Source organism: Symphalangus syndactylus, chromosome 12 (assembly GCF_028878055.3).
Source record: "Symphalangus syndactylus isolate Jambi chromosome 12, NHGRI_mSymSyn1-v2.1_pri, whole genome shotgun sequence".
NCBI lineage: Eukaryota > Metazoa > Chordata > Mammalia > Primates > Hylobatidae > Symphalangus > Symphalangus syndactylus.
In genome coordinates this window covers 93,985,152-94,006,072 of record NC_072441.2, presented here as the reverse complement: position 1 = coordinate 94,006,072, position 20,921 = coordinate 93,985,152, and the positions used below count along the sequence as shown (strand labels likewise).

General features: G+C 40.2%; 1 protein-coding gene across 1 annotated transcript in view; it reads left to right on the top strand.

Moving 5' to 3' along the window:
- The first annotated feature begins 3,509 nt into the window (after positions 1-3,509).
- TMCO1 (transmembrane and coiled-coil domains 1) overlaps positions 3,510-20,921 on the top strand; it is a 43,565-nt gene continuing 26,153 nt past the window's right edge. Inside the window, exons 1-4 of the mRNA XM_063625043.1 lie at positions 3,510-5,893; positions 6,306-6,383; positions 14,723-14,782; positions 19,942-19,988. Coding sequence (XP_063481113.1) covers positions 5,824-5,893; positions 6,306-6,383; positions 14,723-14,782; positions 19,942-19,988 — 255 coding nt within the window. The 5' untranslated portion in view covers positions 3,510-5,823. The remainder of the gene's footprint in view (positions 5,894-6,305; positions 6,384-14,722; positions 14,783-19,941; positions 19,989-20,921) is intronic.

Here is a 20,921-nt window from a genome sequence, read left to right as displayed (position 1 = left end):
GAAGTCAAGGCTGCAGTGAGCCATGATTGCACCATTGCACTCCAGCCGAGGCGACAGAACAAGACCCTGTCTCAAAAATAAATACAGGTGGCTGGGTGCAGTGGCTCAGGCCTATAATCCCAGCACTCTGGAAGGCTGAGGCGGGTGGATCACTTGAAGTCAGGAGTTCGAGACCAGCCTGGCCAACATGGTGAAATCCCGTCTCTACTAAAAATACAAAAATTAGCCAGGTGTGGTGGTGCAGGCCTGTAATCCCTACATGGGAGGCTGAGGCAGGAGAATCACTTGAACCTGGGAGGTGGAGGCTGCAGTGAGCTGAGATCATGCCACTGCACTCCAGCCTGGATAACAGAGTGAGACCCTGTCTCAAAAATAAAACAAAAAAAAATAAAATTCAACCATGGACCTCTTACAGATACAACGTGGATTCACTTTAGTCCATCCTATTTCTATCAAACACATAATCTCTTTCTATATTTTAGTTGTTTTTACTACATACTAACTCCCACATCCTACTACTTTGTTCCCAACTCAATGCTTTTGATCACTGCTTGTGTTCTAATTGAATTTTACCTTTTCTTCAAGGTCCATCTAAAATTTCCAATTCTTCCAAGATATTTCTCCAACCCACTGTCTTCTCTCCCAAAAGTATCATTCATTCATTCGATAAATACATATTGTGGAGCTTCTCTGTCCTAGACCATTTTCCAAAAGCTGAAGATTGCAACAATGAATACAGTCTCTGTCCTAAAAAAACAGTGCTCAGCCAGGAGCAGTGGCTCACACCTACAGTCCCAGTGCTTTGAGAGGTCAAGGCAAGAAGACTGCTTGAGGCCAGCAGTTCAAGACTAGCCTGAGCAACATAGCAAGACCCCTAGCTCTACACACGTGCACACACATGCACACACATACACAAATTAGCTGGGCGTGGTGGCACACATTAGTTAATCAGCTACTCCCAGCTACTCAGGAGGCTGAGGTGGAAGGATTTCTTGAGGACTGCTTTAGCCTGGGAGTTTGGGGTCATAGTGAGTTATGACCAAGTCACTGCATTCCAGCCTGGGTGACACAGCGAGATCCCGTCTCTCAAAGAAAACACAACAGTACAGGATTATCCAACTAGCTGATGAAACATGTATTTACGGCACACATACACAGACTCTAGAGGGAAAACATTTGGAAAAAATAAGTTTTCAAAAATAATAATTAAAATATATTTCACCTTGGTATTTTATTTTTAATTATATTTGGGAAGAGACCTCATGATCTTCTCAGTGCCCAGGGTTTCTGAAGGTCCTCATCTAGTCCTGATAGCCCAGTAGGAAAAAAAAATCTTCTCCTAAAAACCTGATTCCTCTCTTGCTTTCTCTGATATGAATTTATTCAGGTATCTAAGAAAAAAATCTGGGAGCTGCCCCCCAACTCCTTCTTCTTCCCAATCTTCCACACCCAGTCATCTTTGTATTTGACAAAGATCACTACTGCCTAAATGAGAAGAATGGCCTGAAGGGGACAGAATTGGGTATACAACTGGAGACCAGTTAGAAAGCTGTAATACAAGTGGAGATAATGATGAACTGAATCGAAGTGTAGTAGAGGGGACTGAAAGATGTGAAAAAAAGATATGAAAGGGGGGGAATCTATGAAACTTGCAAAGTAAATGTGAGATAAACAGGGAGTTACTGAAGAGAGCTCCCTTATTTTTGGCTTGAAAACCAGTTAGATGGTGGTGCTACTCATTAAGAGAACAAGGGAATATTGGAGTTTGGGGTAAAGAACATAATGGACTGATTTTGATATATCCACAGACAGACCATGTACCTTCTAAACACTTTCCTTACATATTTCTTTAAATAAAATCCTTTAAATTTACATACTATTATGACATTTTACATTCCAGAAAAACCAAAGCACGGTATAGTGAAGTAATTTCCCTAAAACTGCACATCTAGTTAAATGGAGAAGCCAGGATTTGAAGACAAGTAGTCTGACTCCAGAACTTTGTTCTCAACCCTATACAAACCTCATGGTAATTGCTGAAGGTAGATATTTTTACTTATACTTTACAGATTTAAAACAATGAGGCTCAGATAAATTAAATAACTTGCTAAAATAAGGTAGCTTACATGTAGTGGGGCTAAAATTGAAACGTAAAGTTCATATTGTTTCAAACCTCAGAGCGTAAGCAGGGATTTATAATTCTCTTATAATCTTTTAAATGTGTACTTAAACCACAGTACTGGGCCGGGTGTGGTGGCTCATGCCTGTAATCCCAGCCCTTTGGGAGACTGAGGTGGGTGGATCACCTGAGGTCGGGAGATCAAGACCAGCCTGGCCAAAAAGGTGAAACCCTGTCTCTACTAAAAATACAAAAATTAGCTGGGCATGGTGGTGTATGCCTGTAAACCCAGGTACTCAGGAGACTAAGGCAGGAGAATCGCTTGAACCCGGGAGGCGGAGGTTGCAGGGAACTAAAATTGCGCCACTGCACTCCAGCCTGGGCGACAGAGTGAGATTCCATCTCAAAAATAAATAAATAAATAAATAAATAAATAAATAAATAAATAAAATGAAGCACAGTATTGGCTGGGCATGGTGGCTCATGCCTGTAATCCCAACACTTTGGGAGGCTGCAGCAGGAGGACTGCTTTGAGCCCCAGAGTTCAAGACCCAGCCTGGGCAACAAAGTGAGACCCTGTCTCTACAAAACAAAACAAAACTCCAAAGCAACAATAGTATTATTACTAATTCTACTAATAATGTAAGAACAGGCTTAGCTCCCATTCACCTTTCACAGAAAGTTACTTGAAGATGTACCACAACATCAGGTATAAACTAGAAACAAAAATGTGGGCTCAAAAGAATAGTAAAATTAAGTCCCAGGACAAAAATCTTCCTATTGTTCTAGAGACTGGAGGTCAGTGAGCTTTGGGAGAGCGGTCCTCATGGGGAAAACTTTGAAATCTACAAATTAGATAGTACAACTGAGAGCTTAGAGAATTTGGGAATATGACAAAGAAAACCAGTAGAATCTAGAAAAGATGTTATCTGCATTTGTCTCTAGCACTGTTCTTTTTTTTTTTTTTTTTTTTTTGAGATGGAGTCTCGCTCTGTTGCCCAGGCTGGAGTGCAGTGGTGCAATCTCAGCTCACTGCAAGCTCCGCCTCCCAGGTTCACGCCATTCTCCTGCCTCAGCCTCCCGAGTAGCTGGGACTACAGGCGCCTGCCACCACGACCAGCTAATTTTTTTGTATTTTTAGTAGAGACGGGGTTTCACCATGTTAACCAGGATGGTCTCGATCTCCTGACCTCGTGATCTGCCCGTCTCGGCCTCCCAAAGTGCTGGGATTACAGGCGTGAGCCACTGTGCCTGACCTCTAGCGCTGTTCTTAAACAAGGGGCATAGTGTCATGACATCATTACCCTAGAAAAGGAAGTGTATCCTAGCAGTCCATGGTTGTAAAAATTTACACAGGAATAATTTAACTGCTTATTATTTCATATTTTCTTATTTTTTCACATTTTAAACATCTCTGAATGGATTCATCTTACAATCAATGGTGTGTCACGGTTTAATTAGTTATTTTTTCCTTTTTAGTAGTAGGTAAAATAATGATGCGTCTTACAATGAATAGCATGTTGAATTTGATGAATTGTGTGTGCCAAGCACTGCTTGAAATGCTTTATAATATACTCTTCCTCATTCAATCTTCATAACAGTTTTATGCAGCTGATGTTACCACCATTTTGAAGGCTCAAAAATGCTAAACAATAGGTTCTAGGACTGCTGTCAAGTAAGTGGCAGAGCAAGAATTTAAAATCAGGTCTGATTTCCAAGATCATGCTCTTATTGTTATCTCAGCACTTACCGTGGGTGATACAAAGGTGAATAAAAACCTATCCTTGTCTGAACTGCTCAAATCAAGGTCTAGCTCAAATATGATCTTTTTGAAACCTTTCCAACTCCCCAGGAAGAATACATCTTGTTCTCATTTGTACCCCCTCAACATTTTAAGAATACCTCTATAATACCTATAATCTTATTATATTATATAATCTCCCTGGGCCCTTGGAAGTCAGGAATATTCTCTTAACCATCCTTTTGACTCTACAGTGCCTACCACTGTTCTTGACATACAGTAGAAGCTCAATAATGTTTCTTAAAAAGGAGACAGGGTCTCTGCTGCTAAGTCTAGGAGACAAGAAATGCACATAAAGCTAAAAAAGATCAAAAGTAGTGTTTAGGAGAATTATATATTTAAGTGCAGGAGAGTTTAAAAGAACCAATGAGCCAGGCATGGTGGCTCCCGCCTGTATTTCCAGCACTTTGGGAGGCTGAGGTGGGTGGATCTGAGGTCAGGAGTTCAAGACCAGCCTGGCCAACATGGCAAAACCCTGTCTCTACTAAAAATACAAAAAATTAGCTGGGCGTGGGGGTGGGCACCTGTAGTCCCAGCTACTCGGGAGGCTGTGGCAGGAGAATGGCTTGAACCCGGAGGCAGAGGTTGCAGTGAGCCGAGATTGTGCCATTGCACTCCACCTGGGCAACAAGAGTGAAACTCCATCTCAAAAAAACAAACAAACAAAAAAACACCAACGATAGGAAGCACAAGAGGATACAGCTCAGCCAGCTTCCAGGTTTTCTCACACACACACACACACACACACACACACACACACACCAGTGTGAAAAAGCTGAAACAGTCTACAATGGCTTAAACCACGCTGCTGAGGCATTTTTGAATTTTAACTAGTTACCAACATTTATAAATTAAGTTACACATAAAACCCAGGATTTCTGGATTTTCCTGAGAAACGAAGACATCTCAGAAACTGGGTGCTCATTCTCCTAGAGAAATGGGTTGGATTTGGGTATCAAATTCTCCTTTCAGATGAACTTAATGCTCCCTTATCCATTATAGTACCTTCCACCATTTTTTAAGGCTGAGCTTGCATAAGGTAATTTATATTCTCTCGCCAGTCTAGGCATCTGGGTTTATGACCCCTTCTTTAGATACATTACTCACTGCACTATCACACTATGAATTTTCAGGTATCCGTGCTTTGACTTCCACTTTGCCTAGAAAGTCCTTTGCTTTCTCCAAAAGCACTCCTACTCCCCTAAGGCACTGCTTCAATTCCTTTCATTAGCTTCTTCTGACCACCCTCTCAACCGTGTCACGCAGCACTGTGGTAATACCTCTATTAAAACCCTTATCAAAGCGTACGCACAAGCTTCTCCTCTTCGCGCTGACATTCGCTCCTTGAGGCCAGCGGCCCACAACTAACTCGTTTCGCGGCCCCAGCTTCACGTCCATGCCCTGGCACCTACACCCAGGCGTTCAGTACGTTTGCGGAAGTCAGTCTTCCTACTTCACGGCAAACCGAAGCTAAACTAATATTACGACCACAGAAGTGGGGCTGAGGTAGAAGCCAAGACTATCCCAATAACTGGATTCTGGCAGAAAAAAAGGCGCGCGCCAGCACCCCAGTCAGTAAAAACTACCGGGCAAAGTTCGCAGCCGCCACTATCCTGCTCTGAGTCTGAAATAGCTCTAATTCTCGCGAGATTCGGCCTGAGTACCAGCCCTTCAGCTCCAGTGACTTGGGGGTTGGTTTCCTCTAGATTCTCGTGGCCACACCATTCTCCGACACGAGCCTTTCCGGTGCTGTGCCCCGGAAGCGGAAGTGCGATCTTCGGGCTGTCAGGTTGGTGTGTTACTCGGTGGTGGCGGAGTCTACGGAAGCCGTTTTCGCTTCACTTTTCTTGGCTCTAGAGCGCTTTCCCCCTGGCGGGTGGGAGTGCAGGGACGAAGGTGCGAGATGAGCACTATGTTCGCGGACACTCTCCTCATCGTTTTTATCTCTGTGTGCACGGCTCTGCTCGCAGAGGGTGAGAGCGGGTATTTCTCAGACGTTTGATCAGTCCCCGGGAGGAAGGGCCGCGGGGTCCCTTGTGCCACCAGGGGAAAGATCGTGAGCCTTACTTGCTTGAGAGGCTCATCTACTCTACACCAGGGAATCTCTGGGCAACTCGTGAACAGGAGCAGGAGGGGAGTGTGGAGTCGTTTGCCGAGTTTTCTTTGGTCTCAGGTAGATTTCACTTGCTTATTTGTGGAGACACCTTCACAACATGTTACTGTTGTTTTGGCTGAAGAGTCAGTTGTATTAGCCTTTGAAAAAAGTTAACTATGGGTAAATACAAAGCGAAAAGTTGAAATCCGTCCTTCTCCAACAGTAACCACTTTGTTTGTTGTGATCGTTCCAGTCATTTCTCTATTAACAAGTTGCTTTTAATGTTTTAGGTATAACCTGGGTCCTGGTTTACAGGACAGACAAGTACAAGAGACTGAAGGCAGAAGTGGAAAAACAGAGCAAAAAATGTGAGTATGGCAACACATTAGAAATAATTTCAACACGTCAAGCTCATTAAGTCCATGTTCACAGTAAATATTTTAAGAACACCAACTGATACAAAGATGAACCTGACTTGAAGCCTATTTAGGAATAGAAGACTTTTATGCAAAATGTGTACTACCAACTAGAGGGAAGTGAGGGACGTAGCAGATATATGTTGTGTGCTGTGGTGGTTCTAAAGAATAGGTTCAGCCTGGCGCAGTGGCTTACTCCTGTTAATCCCAGCACTTTGGAAGGCTGAGGCAGGACTGAACTTAGGGGTTTGAGACCAACCTGGGCAACATAGGGAGACCTTGTCTTTATAGAAAAAATTAGCTGGGTATGGTGGTACACACCTATAGTCCCAGCTATTTGGGAGACTGAGGCATGAGGATCCCTTGAGCCCAGGAGGTTGAGGCTACAGTGGGCCACGATGGTGTCACTACACTGCCTCCTGGGCAATAGAGTGAGACTAGTGTTTAAAAAAAAAAGAAGGAGAAGAGGTTTCATTCGGTTATGAGGAACCATGGTAGCCTTCATAATGCTGATGGCCTTGCAATTGCTTGTGGATAGTTAGAATTTGGATAGAAAATGAAATGGGGAAAGGAAATTCCAAGTAAAGGAAATAACATATGAGCAAAAATATGGAAATCTTGACATATAAGGCATGTTTGGAGGATAATAGGTCATTATGACTGGTGTCAAGGTAAGTGGTGTCTTCAGAGATAAGCCAAGTTTCAGTTGGGTTAGGAAGTTGAAGAGGTGTTTGAGGAAAAGATTAAAAACAAGAAGGGTTTGTTACCTTTGAAATAAAGCAGGAATTCCACAGGACTCAGCTAAAGGTACAAGGTGAGTGGTTCCTTATAGGCCTGATTTAGTTTTCTCTGTTCTTTTCTTCCTTATAAAGATTAAATATAACTTTTGTTTCTTAGAATTCCTACAACTTTCTGTGTTCTGTGACTTTTTCTTATATCTTCATAGGGGTTTGAAGTTTTTTTCTTAAATTACCACATTTGATCTACACAGCAACCATTTGTGGTCACTCGTATAAATATTACCTCCATGTCATAGGAAAGAAAATTGAGCCTCAGGATGATAATGACAACTTACGTCACAGAGCAAACAAAGAATTAGAGACCAGACTCAGGCTTTTAAAATTACAGCTTACTGTTTCTTAATTTACTCAGTGTTGATTATGTACCTCAGCATATCTGAGCCAAACTCGTTATCTTTACCTTCACAAACATGATATTCTTCCAGGATTTCCCTATCTTGGTGATGGGTAGCTCCATGCTTCCAATAGTGTAAGCCAGAAACCTTGATATGCTTTATTAATTTGGCTCCAGGACACCATACTTTCGGTTTTGCTGCTCTCCATCTGACTAGTCATCCTTTTTTTATTTTTTACTTACTTATTTATTTATTTTTTGAGACAGGGTCTCACTCTGTCAGCCCCAGAGCTTACTGCAGCCTGGACCTCCCAGGCTTAAGCAATCCTCCTGCCTCAGACTCCCGAGTAGCTGGGACTACAGATGCACACCACCATGACTGGCTAATATTTTGGAGAGATGAGGTCTTGCTCTGTTGCTAGGGCTGATCTCAGACTCCTGGGCTCAAGCAATCCTCCCGGCTAGGCCTCCCAAAGTGCTGGGATTACAGGCAGGAACCACAGTGCCCAGCCCTTACTGATCATTCTTCTGCAGTTTACTTGTTGGTTTCATTTCTTGACCTCCTATTGTTGGAGGTGACACAAAATTTGGTTTTTTTCTCTACATTCACTTCCTTGGTGAACTTATCTTTTGGCTGTATTGGCCAGTGACTCCCAAATTTATGTCTGTAGCCCTCTCTCCTTAATGTAAGATTCATATATCCACACATCAATTTGTTATCTCAACTAGAATGTTTGGTGGACAGCTCAATCCCAACACATCCCAAATTGAATACTTGTTCCTCATGTCTAAGCCTGTGTCATTTGTAGCCTTCTTTATCTTGGTCAATGGCATTTCTGTCCTTCCACTTGCTCAGGCCATAATTCTTGTGCAGTTATCTTTTACTCTCCTTACAACCCACATCTAGTCTGTCTGCAGATACTGTTGGGTTTCCTTTTAGAAGAAACACCCCAAACCAGTAAAAGTTCAGGGAGCTTCCGATATCCAGAATCTGACCACTTTTCATTAGCTCCAGTGTTAACCACTGTGGTCTAAGCACCATGATCTTTTGCATGGATTATTGCAATAGTCTCCAACAAGTGTTCCTGTCTCCCTGAAGTCTGTTCTCAAGATGACAGCCAGAATAATCTTTTTAAAAGCCTATTTGATCGTGTCCCTTTCACTCAGCAGAAAAGCCAGCATCCTACAGATGCTTCCTTTTTACCACTCTGATATTCTTTCTTCTCACTTACCCTGCTTCACCCACACTGTCCAGCTTGCTGTTCTTTACGCATACTAGCCATACTCTTGTGCTGGGACCTTTCTAGTGGTGATTCCTTCTGCTTAGAAATGTTCTTCCCTACAGTATGTCCTGGGCTAACCCTATTACCTTCTTCAAATCTTTGTTCCAACATCACCTCTGACGCTTAAGTTGATCACTCTGTTTAAAACTGCAAGGCCAGGTGCGGTGGCTCATGCCTGTAATCCCAGCACTTTGGGAGGCTGAGGTGGGTGGATCACGAGGTCAGGCGTTCGAGACCAGCCTGACTAACGTAGTGAAACCCAGTTTGTACTAAAAATACAAAAATTAGCTGGGCGTGGTGGCACATGCCTGTAATCCCAGCTACCTGGGAGGCTGAGGCAGGAGAATTGCTTCAACCTAGGAGGTGGAGGTTGCAGTGAGCCGAGATTGCACCACTGCACTCCAGCTTGGCCAACAGTGCAAGACTCTGTCTCAAAAAAAATTAAAATAAAATAAAACTGCAACCTGCCCATCTCCCCTACTCCTAATATTCCTTACCCTGTTCTATTTTTTTCTGTTGCTTTTATTACTTTCTAATATACTATATGATTTACTTATTTATCATGTTATTGTTTATTATATATTTCTACCTGCTAGAATGAAAACTCCACTAGGGCATGGTTCTTTGTTGTTGTTTACCTATGTATCCTGTTTACCTGGAACACTGACTGGCACACAGTAAATGTTTAATAAACATTTGTTGACTTGAATGCTTTCTTCTTTTGCCCCATATATGCAGTCCATTACCAAGCCCTATTGTTGTTTTCCTGAATAGTTTTCAGATCATTTCACATCTCTCCATTTCTCCCACCACTACCTAGTCTAAACTTCTATTATATTTCATTTAATCTGCTGCAGTAACCTCTTCTCTGGTCCACCTGCAGCCACTCAAATTTGTCCCCTATCATTATAGGGGATGCATCTACGGTAATTTTTTAAAACACAAATCTGATTATGTTACTTGTCTTTATTAAAACCTTTCAATTTCTTCACATTGCTTTAGGATAAACATGTGGCCTGTAAGGTCCAGCACGGTACAGTACCACCCTCCCGTCTCCTGGCTACATCTTGTATCATATTCTCTCTTGCTCCCTGTTCTCTATTCATTCATGCCTTTTTTCTGTCCTCTGGGCTAGTCTTATGGTTTCCTACTTCAGGCACTTTGTATCTGTTGTTCCTCCTACCTGGAATAATTTTCCCTTCTCATTTTGTTTAGTAAACTCCTACTGATTCTTCAGATCTTAAAGCCTTATCCAGTCTCCCAGACAGGGCCAAATCTTCCTATCATAGTTTATGATTTATCCACATACGTCTCCTTAGAGTGGTTGTCACAATTGCAGTTTTACCTATATATGATTATGGTCATCAGGGTAATGTCTCTCTCCTCAACAAAACTGTAATTTCTATGAGGACAAAGACCATTGTATCCACAGTACCCAATGCAGTCCCTGGCACATATTAGATACTTGATAAATGTGTATTGAACAAATTATCTGTGTAGCATAACATCACATATATTCTTTGTGAAAAATTGTTCTACTATGATCCTATGCTAGTGCAGCATGCAATGGCATCCCTGTATACATTTCTTCATGTCATTTATATCATTGAGTAGTTTTATGAAATACAAAACAAATCTGGCTTCATGTTTGTTTGAATATTCTCATACCTTAACTATTTGTATAATATGGATTTGCCCTATAGATTTTGAGCTTCACTGGTATCTACAATATTGCCTTGTCTTTAATTATTTACATTATAGAGATAAATGAAAAGTCTCCTTCACTGTACACTGCAATTCAAAGTAATACAGTTGAGGCCAGGTGCAGTGGCTTACGCCTGTAATCCCAACACTTTGGGAGGCTGAGGTGGGTAGATTGCTTGAGCTCAGGAATTCAAGACCAGGCTAGGCAACATGGCAAAACCCCATCTCTACAAAACGTACAAAAAATTAGCCTGACGTGGTGGCATGCGCCTGTGGTCCCAACTACTTGGGAGGCTGAGGTGGGAGGATTGCTTGACCTCAGGAGGCGGGGTTTGCAGTGAGCAGAGATGGGAGATTGGGCCACTGCATTCCAGCCTAGGTGACACAGTGAGACCCAATCTCGAACAAAAACAAAGTAAAGTAATACATTTGCCAGTTTACCTGTCTATAGTTGCAATTTTACTATAATTTCTTCATATGCTTCCTTTGAAGGTAAGTATGAGGTAGGTTGATGATTGGAGTGACTCATGGCATTTCTTGTGGTCTTAGGTCCTCTACTGCAGATAATCTACCAAAACTCAGTAAGCATGTATTATTTTTATTTATATGATCAATTGACATATTTGATTGCTTGCTATGTGTTGAGTTTACCATAGTAAGTACAATATGAAATGAGCAGCTACAAATTCTGTCTGCTGGAATGTATAATCAAATGCACAGCTATTATATTTAGCATGAGGAATATTAAAAAGGAAAAATATAAGGTAAATTTCCTCTTTGAACAAATGTCTTAATTGCAAATACAGAATTCCTTCTGATACTTTGTATTCAGAACGTAGTATGAATTTAAGCAGGGGAAGTTTGTAGGGTTTTTGAAGAATATAAAAATATATAAAGAGGTTTGAATCAGAATTTGTTATAGGTTACTTTGCTTGTGCTAATCTGGTCCTTGGCATTTTTAAAAGAATACTGGTATCCAAAAAGCAGTCCTACTGAGCTGCTTTTAACAAAAGAAAATGCTTTCTTGAAGGTAGTGAGTTGGTTGACTCAGGTGGTCACTGGGCTTATAGATGTATTCTAAATATCAGTAGGTCTCCTTTTATTGTGTTACTATTATAATATATACTAATGAAAGGATACTTCAATAAATGAGAAAGATTAAAGTACAGTATATATAACTTGATTCTTGTAACACAGTTGTTTATTTGAGAGCATTTACTAAGTATAAATTGCTGTGAAGTAGGAGGTATTTCTGTTGTTTACGGTAAAATAGGATAAATCTTTTAGAATAATTTATAAACTGTTTGGTAGAACTCTGGAATTCAGAATGCAGGAATACCAGATCGTGGACAGAAATGTGTTTCTTAGTAGACATCTTTTATTTTTGTCAACTCTGACATTTCTACTTCTTGTTGTCAGGTGAGATTCTGATGAATAAATAACCACACACCAAGGTTTCATCACAACCTCATGAAGTTTGAAAAACATTAGATTAATTTATCCCTAAAAACAATTTATCTAGTCTCAATCTGGTCTGCTGGAAGACCAGACTAATGTTTATGGAATTGTCTTATGTTTCTATTCTCTAGCCTTCTGTCTTTTTATTGCCCTGTTTTCTATGCAGTCGTGGTTAAATGCCAAGTAGTTGTGTTATAGTCCTTCTCGGGTGGAAAGAAATACTTTTGTTTCTTTGTTTAATAATAATGATAAACAACAAAACATTAAGTGTTTTCTGTCCATTTTGTCTTTTAAAATGTTATCCTTATAACATTTTAATAAAAATGTTTATTTTTTATTTATTTATTTTTTTGAGACAGGGTTTCACTCTGTCACCCAGGTTAGAGTGCAGTGGCCCAATCATGGCTTACTGCAGTCTTGACTTCCTGGGCTTCCGTGATCCTCTCATCTCGGCCTCCTGAGTAGCTGGGACCACAGGAGTGCACCACCATGGCCGGCTGATTTTTGTAGTTTTGGTAGAGACGAGGTTTCGCCATGTTGCCCATGCTGATCTCGAACTCCTGAACTGAAACGATCTTCCCATCTTGGCCTCTCAAAGTGCTGGGCTTACACACCTGAGCCACTGCACCCAACATAAAATGTTATTTTTATAACATTTTAAAATGTGAAATTTGACATTTTTCTTTTATGATCTCTCACTAGTATGTTCATTCAAAATCTTTCTCTCTTTCCATATACATGATGTTTTATTTTATTTTGGCGACAAAGTCTCACTCTCGCATAGGCTGGAGTGCAGTGAAGTGAACACAGCTCACTGCAGCCTCAAGCTTCTGGGCTCAGGAGCTCCTCCTGCCTCAGCCTCCTGAGTAGCTGGGACTATAGGCATGTGCCACCACACTCGGCTAATTTTTAAATTTTTTATAGAGACAGTCTTGCCATGTTGCCCAGGCTGATCCCAAACTCCCGGGCTCAAGCAGTCTTCCTGCTTCAGCCTCCCAAAGTGCTGGGATTACAGGTGTGAGCCACCATGCCTGGCCTATATGTTACCTTTCTATTTACCTAGAACAGTATCTGTTACTCAGTCTCCCAGAACATACATATACTACACACACACACACACACACACACACACACACACATACACAAAACACATATTTTATTTTGGCCAGCCCTTTAAATTTCATTTGCAATATTGGAGTCAAATTGAATTTTACAATTCTTGGATAAAGCAGTGATACCAATTTTGCTTTTAGAATTCAGGGACAAACTTCATGTAGTAAGGGAAAGAGTTCTACCTGCTAATTCTCTTTAATGTAGGTTTTAGAAATGATACCTATACCGTACTGTTTGCTATTAGTATACTAAGATAATATGGGTAACAGATAATATAAATAAACTAAGTAAAGGTAATTTTTGACATATCCCTAGTCCATTTACAGGTGATTAAAGATAGTAAATATAATATAAATACATTACAGTATTTCTTTTTCTTTTTTTTTTTTGTTGAGATGGGGTCTCGCTCTGTCGCCAGGCTGGAGTGCAGTGGCGAGATCTCAGCTCACTGCAACTTCTGCCTCCCGGGTTCAAGCGATTCTCTTGCCTCTGCCTCCCAAGTAGCTGGGACTACAGGCACGTGCCACCACGCTCAGCTAAATTTTGTATTTTTAGCAGAGGTGGGTTTTCACCATGTTGGCCAGGATGGTCTCGATTTCTTGACCTCATGATCCGCCCGCCTCAGCCTTCCAAAGTGCTGGAATTACAAGTGTGAGCCACTGCACCCGTTATTTCTTTTTCAAAAGCTTATTGTTATGTAATCATGATAGTAATTGAAATGCATCAGAAAAAATGGTGTTTTTTTTTTTTTTGAGAGACAGAGTCTCGCAATGTTGCCCAGACTGGAGTAGAGTGGTGCGATCTAAACTCACTGCAACTTCCACCTCCTGGGTTCAAGTGCTTCTCCTGCCTTAGCTTCCCAAGTAGCTGGAATTATAGGCATATGCCACTACGCCCAGCTAATTTTTGTATTTTTTTAGTAGAGATGGGGTTTCACTATATGTTGACCAGGCTGGTCTCAAACTCCTGACCTCAGGTGATCTGCCCGCCTAGGCCTCCCAAAGTGCTGGGGTTATAGGTGTGAGCCACTGCGTTTGGCTGGTCTCAGCTTTTTTGGCTCTCCTGATTTTCCTGCAGTTGTGCATATATCTATCTTATCACATTACTGTAATTGTCATTTGATTATCTCCCCTGACTAGATTATTCTTTAGAAGGTAGGGATCATATTCTTTTTCATCTGCTTAGAGTTATTTAGGCAGCCAATAACTGAGTGAATAAATTTCTACCTTCTATCATAAGAGAATGGAATTACAATTAACCCTAGTTATCTGAGAGAACAGAAATTTGAAAATTGTGCTTTGAAACCAGCTAAGGTAATCATCCTCAGCTGATGGTCTGTTTTCATTATGATTCTATCAATATAATTCTTTATGGGTATTTGATTAATGATGCTTATAATTGTTGTTTCATTCTTAGAATATTGTATCTACCTTTTACATCAGTAGCTGTGAGAGTGGACCAGTTAACTTAATCATGACCGTAATCAGTCAGTGTGTAACTTTCTTGCAAGCTTCTTTCATTGGTTCAGCGTGATACAGCATCCTTTGTTTCTTTAGTATAATCCAGTTAATTTTTACTGTGTTACTATATTGTTTACAGTGGAAAAGAAGAAGGAAACAATAACAGAGTCAGCTGGTCGACAACAGAAAAAGAAAATAGGTAAGATGAGATATTAGTCAAAATGAAATTTGGGTTTTCATAAAAAATTAATTCTTAGATAATGAAAATATAATAAAATTATTAATAGTGATAACTCACATTTCTATGATTTTATGGTTTATAAAGCACATGCATACTTTATCTCACTTGATTCTTACCCATTTTGTGAGGTGTACAGGACAAATTTAAGCAGTTCCTCTATTTTTGCTCTTAGCTTTGGAATTTGAGTTTTGTAAAATGACAGTTGTGGCTTTTGAACTTGGCTGAGGGTTTTTGGCATAGTTTGTAAAACCATATTGTTTTTTATATCTGAGATGATTATTTCCACTTAAGTCTTACTTGTATTCATTGTTTCCATGGCTTCCTTACTGAGTATTGACTAGTGATGGAAATCCACCAAGGGGTAGGAAATTTTCTGAGTAATTTTGATATACTTGGAGAAATAATGACCATATTGTATGTTTTTAGTTTTTTAGTATAACTTAGAATTTAAGTAATTCTGTTTCCAAAAGACAATTCGTAAAGGATTTTATATGATTTGTTTTTATACATTATGACATTTCTTGATTCTGAAATTAGGAAAAAAATTATTATGAGATTGTGTATTTGTTTCCGAAACTGTGTCTGTATACCTAGGTCACTGCTGTTACAACCCAGGGGAGAATTCCATGCAATTAGACTATGTCAATTCCTGTTCTGATTAAAGTTTTTCAGTTAGTATAGTGATCCTGGATGTTTTTTAAGTGGTCTGTTCACTTAATTCCATGAGAAAATACTATTGAACATTTACTCTGTTATGTGTCAGTTACTCCTAACAGCATTGGAGAAACAAAGTAGAAAAGATGCAATTTTTATTAGCTCTGTTTAGACAGGGAAAATAGACCAGAAAATAAATGATTACTATGCAGGATGTTAAGTACTTTTTTGTTTGTTTGCTTGTTGTTGTTTTTTTTTTTTTTTGAGACAGCGTTTCACTCTTGTTTCCCAGGCTGTAGTGCAGTGGTGTGATCTCGGCTCGCTGCAATCTCTGCCTCCCGGGTTCAAGCGATTTTCCTGCCTCAGCCTCACGAGTAGCTGGGACTATAGGCATGCACCACCACACCTGGCTAATTTTTGTATTTTTTGTAGAGACGGGATTTCACCATGTTAGCCAGGCTGGTCTCGAACTCCTGACCTCAGGTGATCCACCCGCCTCAACCTCTCCAAGTGTTGGGCTTGTAGACATGAGCCACTATGTCGGCCAAGAGTCTTGAGGAACAGAAATTTAAGGAACAACAGAAGAAGTAAAGTTCTGAAAAAGTATTGCCAGATAAGTTGGAAAGTAGTAGTGTCACAGAAGTTGAGAGGAGAGTGTCAGAGAGGAGGAAGGGCCTGATGATGATGGTAAATGTCTAAGAAATGGAGGTTATTAGTGCTTTTAGCAAAAATGGTTTGAGTGGCATGATCGGGGACAGAAGCCAGATCGTATAGATGAAGGAGAGAATGCAGACATTGAGAATGCAGACAGTGAGAAAATGAAGACGTTGAACATGGACAACTCTTACAAGTACCTTTGCTATAAAGAATAGGAACGATATAAGAATGGAAGGCAGATAATCCTCTGTCCTTAAATTGGCAACACAGAGTATCTGAATTCAAGTGATCTTAACATGGAGTGCAACCCTGAATTGTTTGCTCACCCCAAAAAAAATCTCATCAGAAGTTAAAAGAAATAATATTTATTGCCAGGCATGGTGGCTCACGCTTGTAATCTCAGCACTTTGGGAGACCAAGACGGGTGGGTCACCTGAGGTCAGGAGTTCAAGACTAGCCTGACCAACATGGCGAAACCCTATCTCTACTAAAAATACAAAAATTAACCAGGCGTGGTGGTGCATGCCTGTAATCCCAGCTACTTGGGAGGCTGAGGCAGGAGAATCCACTTGAATCTGGGAGGTGGAGGTTGCAGTGTGCCGAGATCGCGCCATTGTACTCCAGACTGGGCAACAAGAGCAAAACTTTGTCGCAAAAAAGGAAGTAGTGTTTATGAAGAGCTGCTTATCAAAATCTTATTAGAAATTGTGAGATGTAATATTTATGAGGAATTGCTTGAAAGATGATCTATCCGCTCTCTAGATTTGTACATTTTAATCTTAGATTAAGCCAGACTATCAGAAATCTGTAAACCTAAACTGGATTATTTTGGACTTCATAAAATGATTTTACCGTATTTTGCCTTGGCATTTGCATTGTTGGGCTTATTATGAAAAATTCAGCCAGGTATAATACAATTTCTTATAGTACTACCATGGAATATATTCAAAAACATCCACAACATTACACAATTGTTTTTTGATAAGAAATTGTGGAAACTGTTTCTATTAGTTTTCAATATCAGAAAAAGTAGCAGTTCTTATAAGTAATTGATTTATTTTATCTTATGGACACCGTGCTTGAACTGATTTTTGTTTTCCTTTGAATCGGCTGCTGATAAGCCTAGAATGAGATTTGCTGTTCATCTCCAGCAACTTTATAGGACCAATTAAATGTATTTTTATGTACTGATCCTATGTAGTTTTATTATTATCTAACCCTTACTTTTTCTTAGCCCAGATTCCTCACTTGAGCTTATTTACAAATATATAGTATCTGGGGAAAAAGGGGGTGTAAAGAGTAAAGCCACTGCACTGAAAGAAGGGAGTTTTCAGTAAGAGGGAAGCAGCCAGCAATATTCAGTGTTCCAGAGAAGCAAAATGTCATTGATTTCACTAGGTGAAGCTCTTTGATAACAATCCTTGAGAGAACCATTAATCTGCAGTGGTAAGTGTCCTTTGCTTTTTAACTGAAGATTTGATGGTCCCGATTCTTAATTTCAGGAGCAAATGTTTTGACTATTTTGCATTTCCCTCTGATAAGAAGAAAAATTAATTTACTTTTGGTATATGAATTTTATATGGTTTGTTTTGTTGCATTTCAAATAAAGAAGTCATAAGGGGCTTATTTGAAGGATACATGTGATGAGAAACTCAGGCAAAGCTGAACTAAGTGGTTACAGGAAGGCAGGAACCGTGGTATAGCAAGTCCTGCAAGCAGAGCAAGTCTTGAGAAAAAGCCGGACAGGGATCTTCACTGTAAAACTTCACTAATTTTTTTGGCATTCAGCTTTTGCCTTCACCTAACCTTCCCTGTGTCCTTCCCCACCCCCAACCCCTTAGGAATATCTGCTCCAGATGTTTGTGTCCTGGGGTTCTAGCTCAGTATTTTCATAGTGTCATCTATAGACTACCTACATCAATATTGCTTGAGATACTTGTGAAAAATGAAGGGTGCCAAGTATTACTCCCAGACTTTACTGAATCAGGATCTCTGGATGTGGGACTCAGGAGTCTACTTTTTTCTTTTTTTTTTTTTTACACAAGTTGCCCATATAATTCTTAGGCAAATTAAAGTTTCAGAGCCAGTACCATATTATAACTTTTCTATTTCTGTTCCCATAGTTAATTGATTTATTTTCCCAAAATTTTCTAGCATAAATTCCTGAGAGAGGAATCTAATTGGCCCAGCTGATCTTTTTATGTCATAGGTCATGGGAGAGCCTATGGTTTGGCTGCCTCTTGGGTCAGCAGTAGTAGGACAGAGGGTGTTATAAATCTTCATGAGGCTAACCCTTCAACAAGGTATGGTGCCAGGCAGATGTCCCCATAAGGTGGATGGGAAAGGGAGAGCAGACATTCTGAAGCTTGTCTGGGTGGGCTAAGTATCTCTTTTCTTTTTTTGTTTTTTTTGTTTGTTTGGTTTTGTTTTTGAGGCAAGGTTACCCTCTGTCAGCCCAGGCTGAAGTATAGTGGCATGTTCATGGCTCACCACAACCCCAACTCCTCTTGCCTCAGCCTCCTTGAATAGCTCAGACTACAGGCATATACCACCATGCCTGGCTAATTTTTAAGTTTTTTGTAGAGATGGGGTCTCTCTGTGTTGCCCTTGAACTCCTGGACTCAAGCAATCCTCCTACCTCAGTCTCCCAAAGAGCTGGGATTACAGGTGTGGGCTACCACACCTGGCCTCTTTTCTTCATGACTTGGATTTAAATATGAGAGGAAATTTTTGAAATTTAATATATTTGGGGTCCTGAATTTATACACTCATTCTAGGCCTTTTTCTATGTTATTTGGATTGGCTGAAGGTCTACTGACTGTGGTCAGAATGGATGTCATCATTGCTACTAGCTTATTCCAATAGCCACAAGAAATGTAGCCTCCATTTTTGGAGTATTCCTTTTCTGAATTTTAACTTTCCCTTTTGCTAGTCACCTTGGAAAAGAAATCATTCTAAATATAAATATATCTTCTGCATATTTCCAGATTATTCTCTCCATGAAATTTTGTCAAATTTCATAGATGTATTCTAAAAGTTCACTACTTAGGGAATGTGTAGTTTTTTGTTTTTGTTTTTGTTTTCAGACAGAGTCTCACCCTGTCGCCCAGGCTGGAGCACAGTGACGCGTTCGTGGCCCACTGCAGCCTCAAACTCCTGGGCTCAAGTAATCCTCCCACTGTAGCCTCCCAAGTAGCTGGGACTACAGGGGCACACCATCATGGTTGGCTAATTTGTAAATTTTTTGTAGAGACAGGGTCTTGCTATGTTGCCCAGGATGGTCTTGAACTCCTGGCCTCAAGTGATCTTCTCACCTCAGCCTCCCAAAGTGCTGGGATTGTCCAGCTAGAACCTGAATTTTAAGTTCATCCTATCAACTGGCTTATAATTTTAGACTATATGCCATTTTAGGGAAATTGAAAAAAGGGAGAAAATTTAAGAGAAGGATAACTAATTTGAGACATTTAAGTACAATCATTATGTTATACTTACAAATTAACTGATTGGCAATTCCCTTTGGTGTAACATAAGCATATATATATTAATGTACAGAGTTAAGACATTTAATACCAGAGGTAATTTCAAAAAAACGCTGAAGATTTATTTATTTAAATTGAAATATTTTGGTGCTCTGCTGCATTTGAATCTCCTGAGTACAAAATGTGTACTATCCCAGGTGTTTTCATCATCTTATTAAATGATATTGAGATAGAGTGCTTTTGTAATCACCAATCAGTGACAGTTTATTTAACAGCTGCTTTGTGCTCAGCATTGTATGTATTAACCATCTCATTAATTCTTTGCAGAGAGACAAGAAGAGAAACTGAAGAATAATAACAGAGATCTATCAATGGTAAGAGACCTAACTATAACTTCATGGTTAACCACATAATGTTTTTAGCAAAAGACTGATTTGCATCAAGTGCATTGCACTCACCTTTTCAGAAATTTATCACCTGTGAAGGCTATAAATAATATCATGGGTGTTCCTGGACCAAATGGAAGTGAAAATATGCTCCTGCTCTTAAACTTCATTTTAATACTATAAATAGCTTTTTTAGACTGTCTCAGAGGTCATAATTTGTCCTCTTCACACAGTTCTTAGTTCCCTCTTATGTTTTCAAATGAAGTAGTTTATTTTCTTTTTCTTCCCTATGTTAATGCTGAATCTTTGGTTTTATGGTGATGTGTGTAATCCCAATATAGGAGTTGGAACATTATAAATGGCTTTTATTACTGTCTTGTGTTCTTTTTTCTTTTTTCTTTTTTAGAGACAGGATCTTGCTTTGTCACCCAGGCTGGAATGCAGTAGCACGATCAGAGCTCACTGCCGCTATGAATTCTTGGGCTCTAGGGACCCTCCTGTCTCAGCCTCCCAAGTAGCTGGGACTACAGGAGTACACCACACCTGGCTAATTTTTAATTTTTTTTTTGTAGAGATGAGGTCTTGCTATCTTGCCCACACTGATCTTGAATTCCTGGGCTCAAGTGATGGATCCTTCAGCCCCAGCCACCCAGAGTGTTGGGATTATAGGCATGAGCCACTGCACCCTGCCGAGTCTTTGTTTTTTTTTTTTTTTTTTGAGACGGAGTCTTGCTCTATTACCAAGGTCGGAGTGCAGTGGCTCTATCTTGACTGATTGCCACCTGGGCTTGTGTGCTCCTCCTACCTCAGCCTCCCAAGTAGCTGGGATTACAGGTGTGTGCCACCATACCTGGCTTATTTTTGTATTTTTTGTAGAGATGGGGTTTTGCTATGTTGCCCAGGCTGGTCTTGAACTCCTGA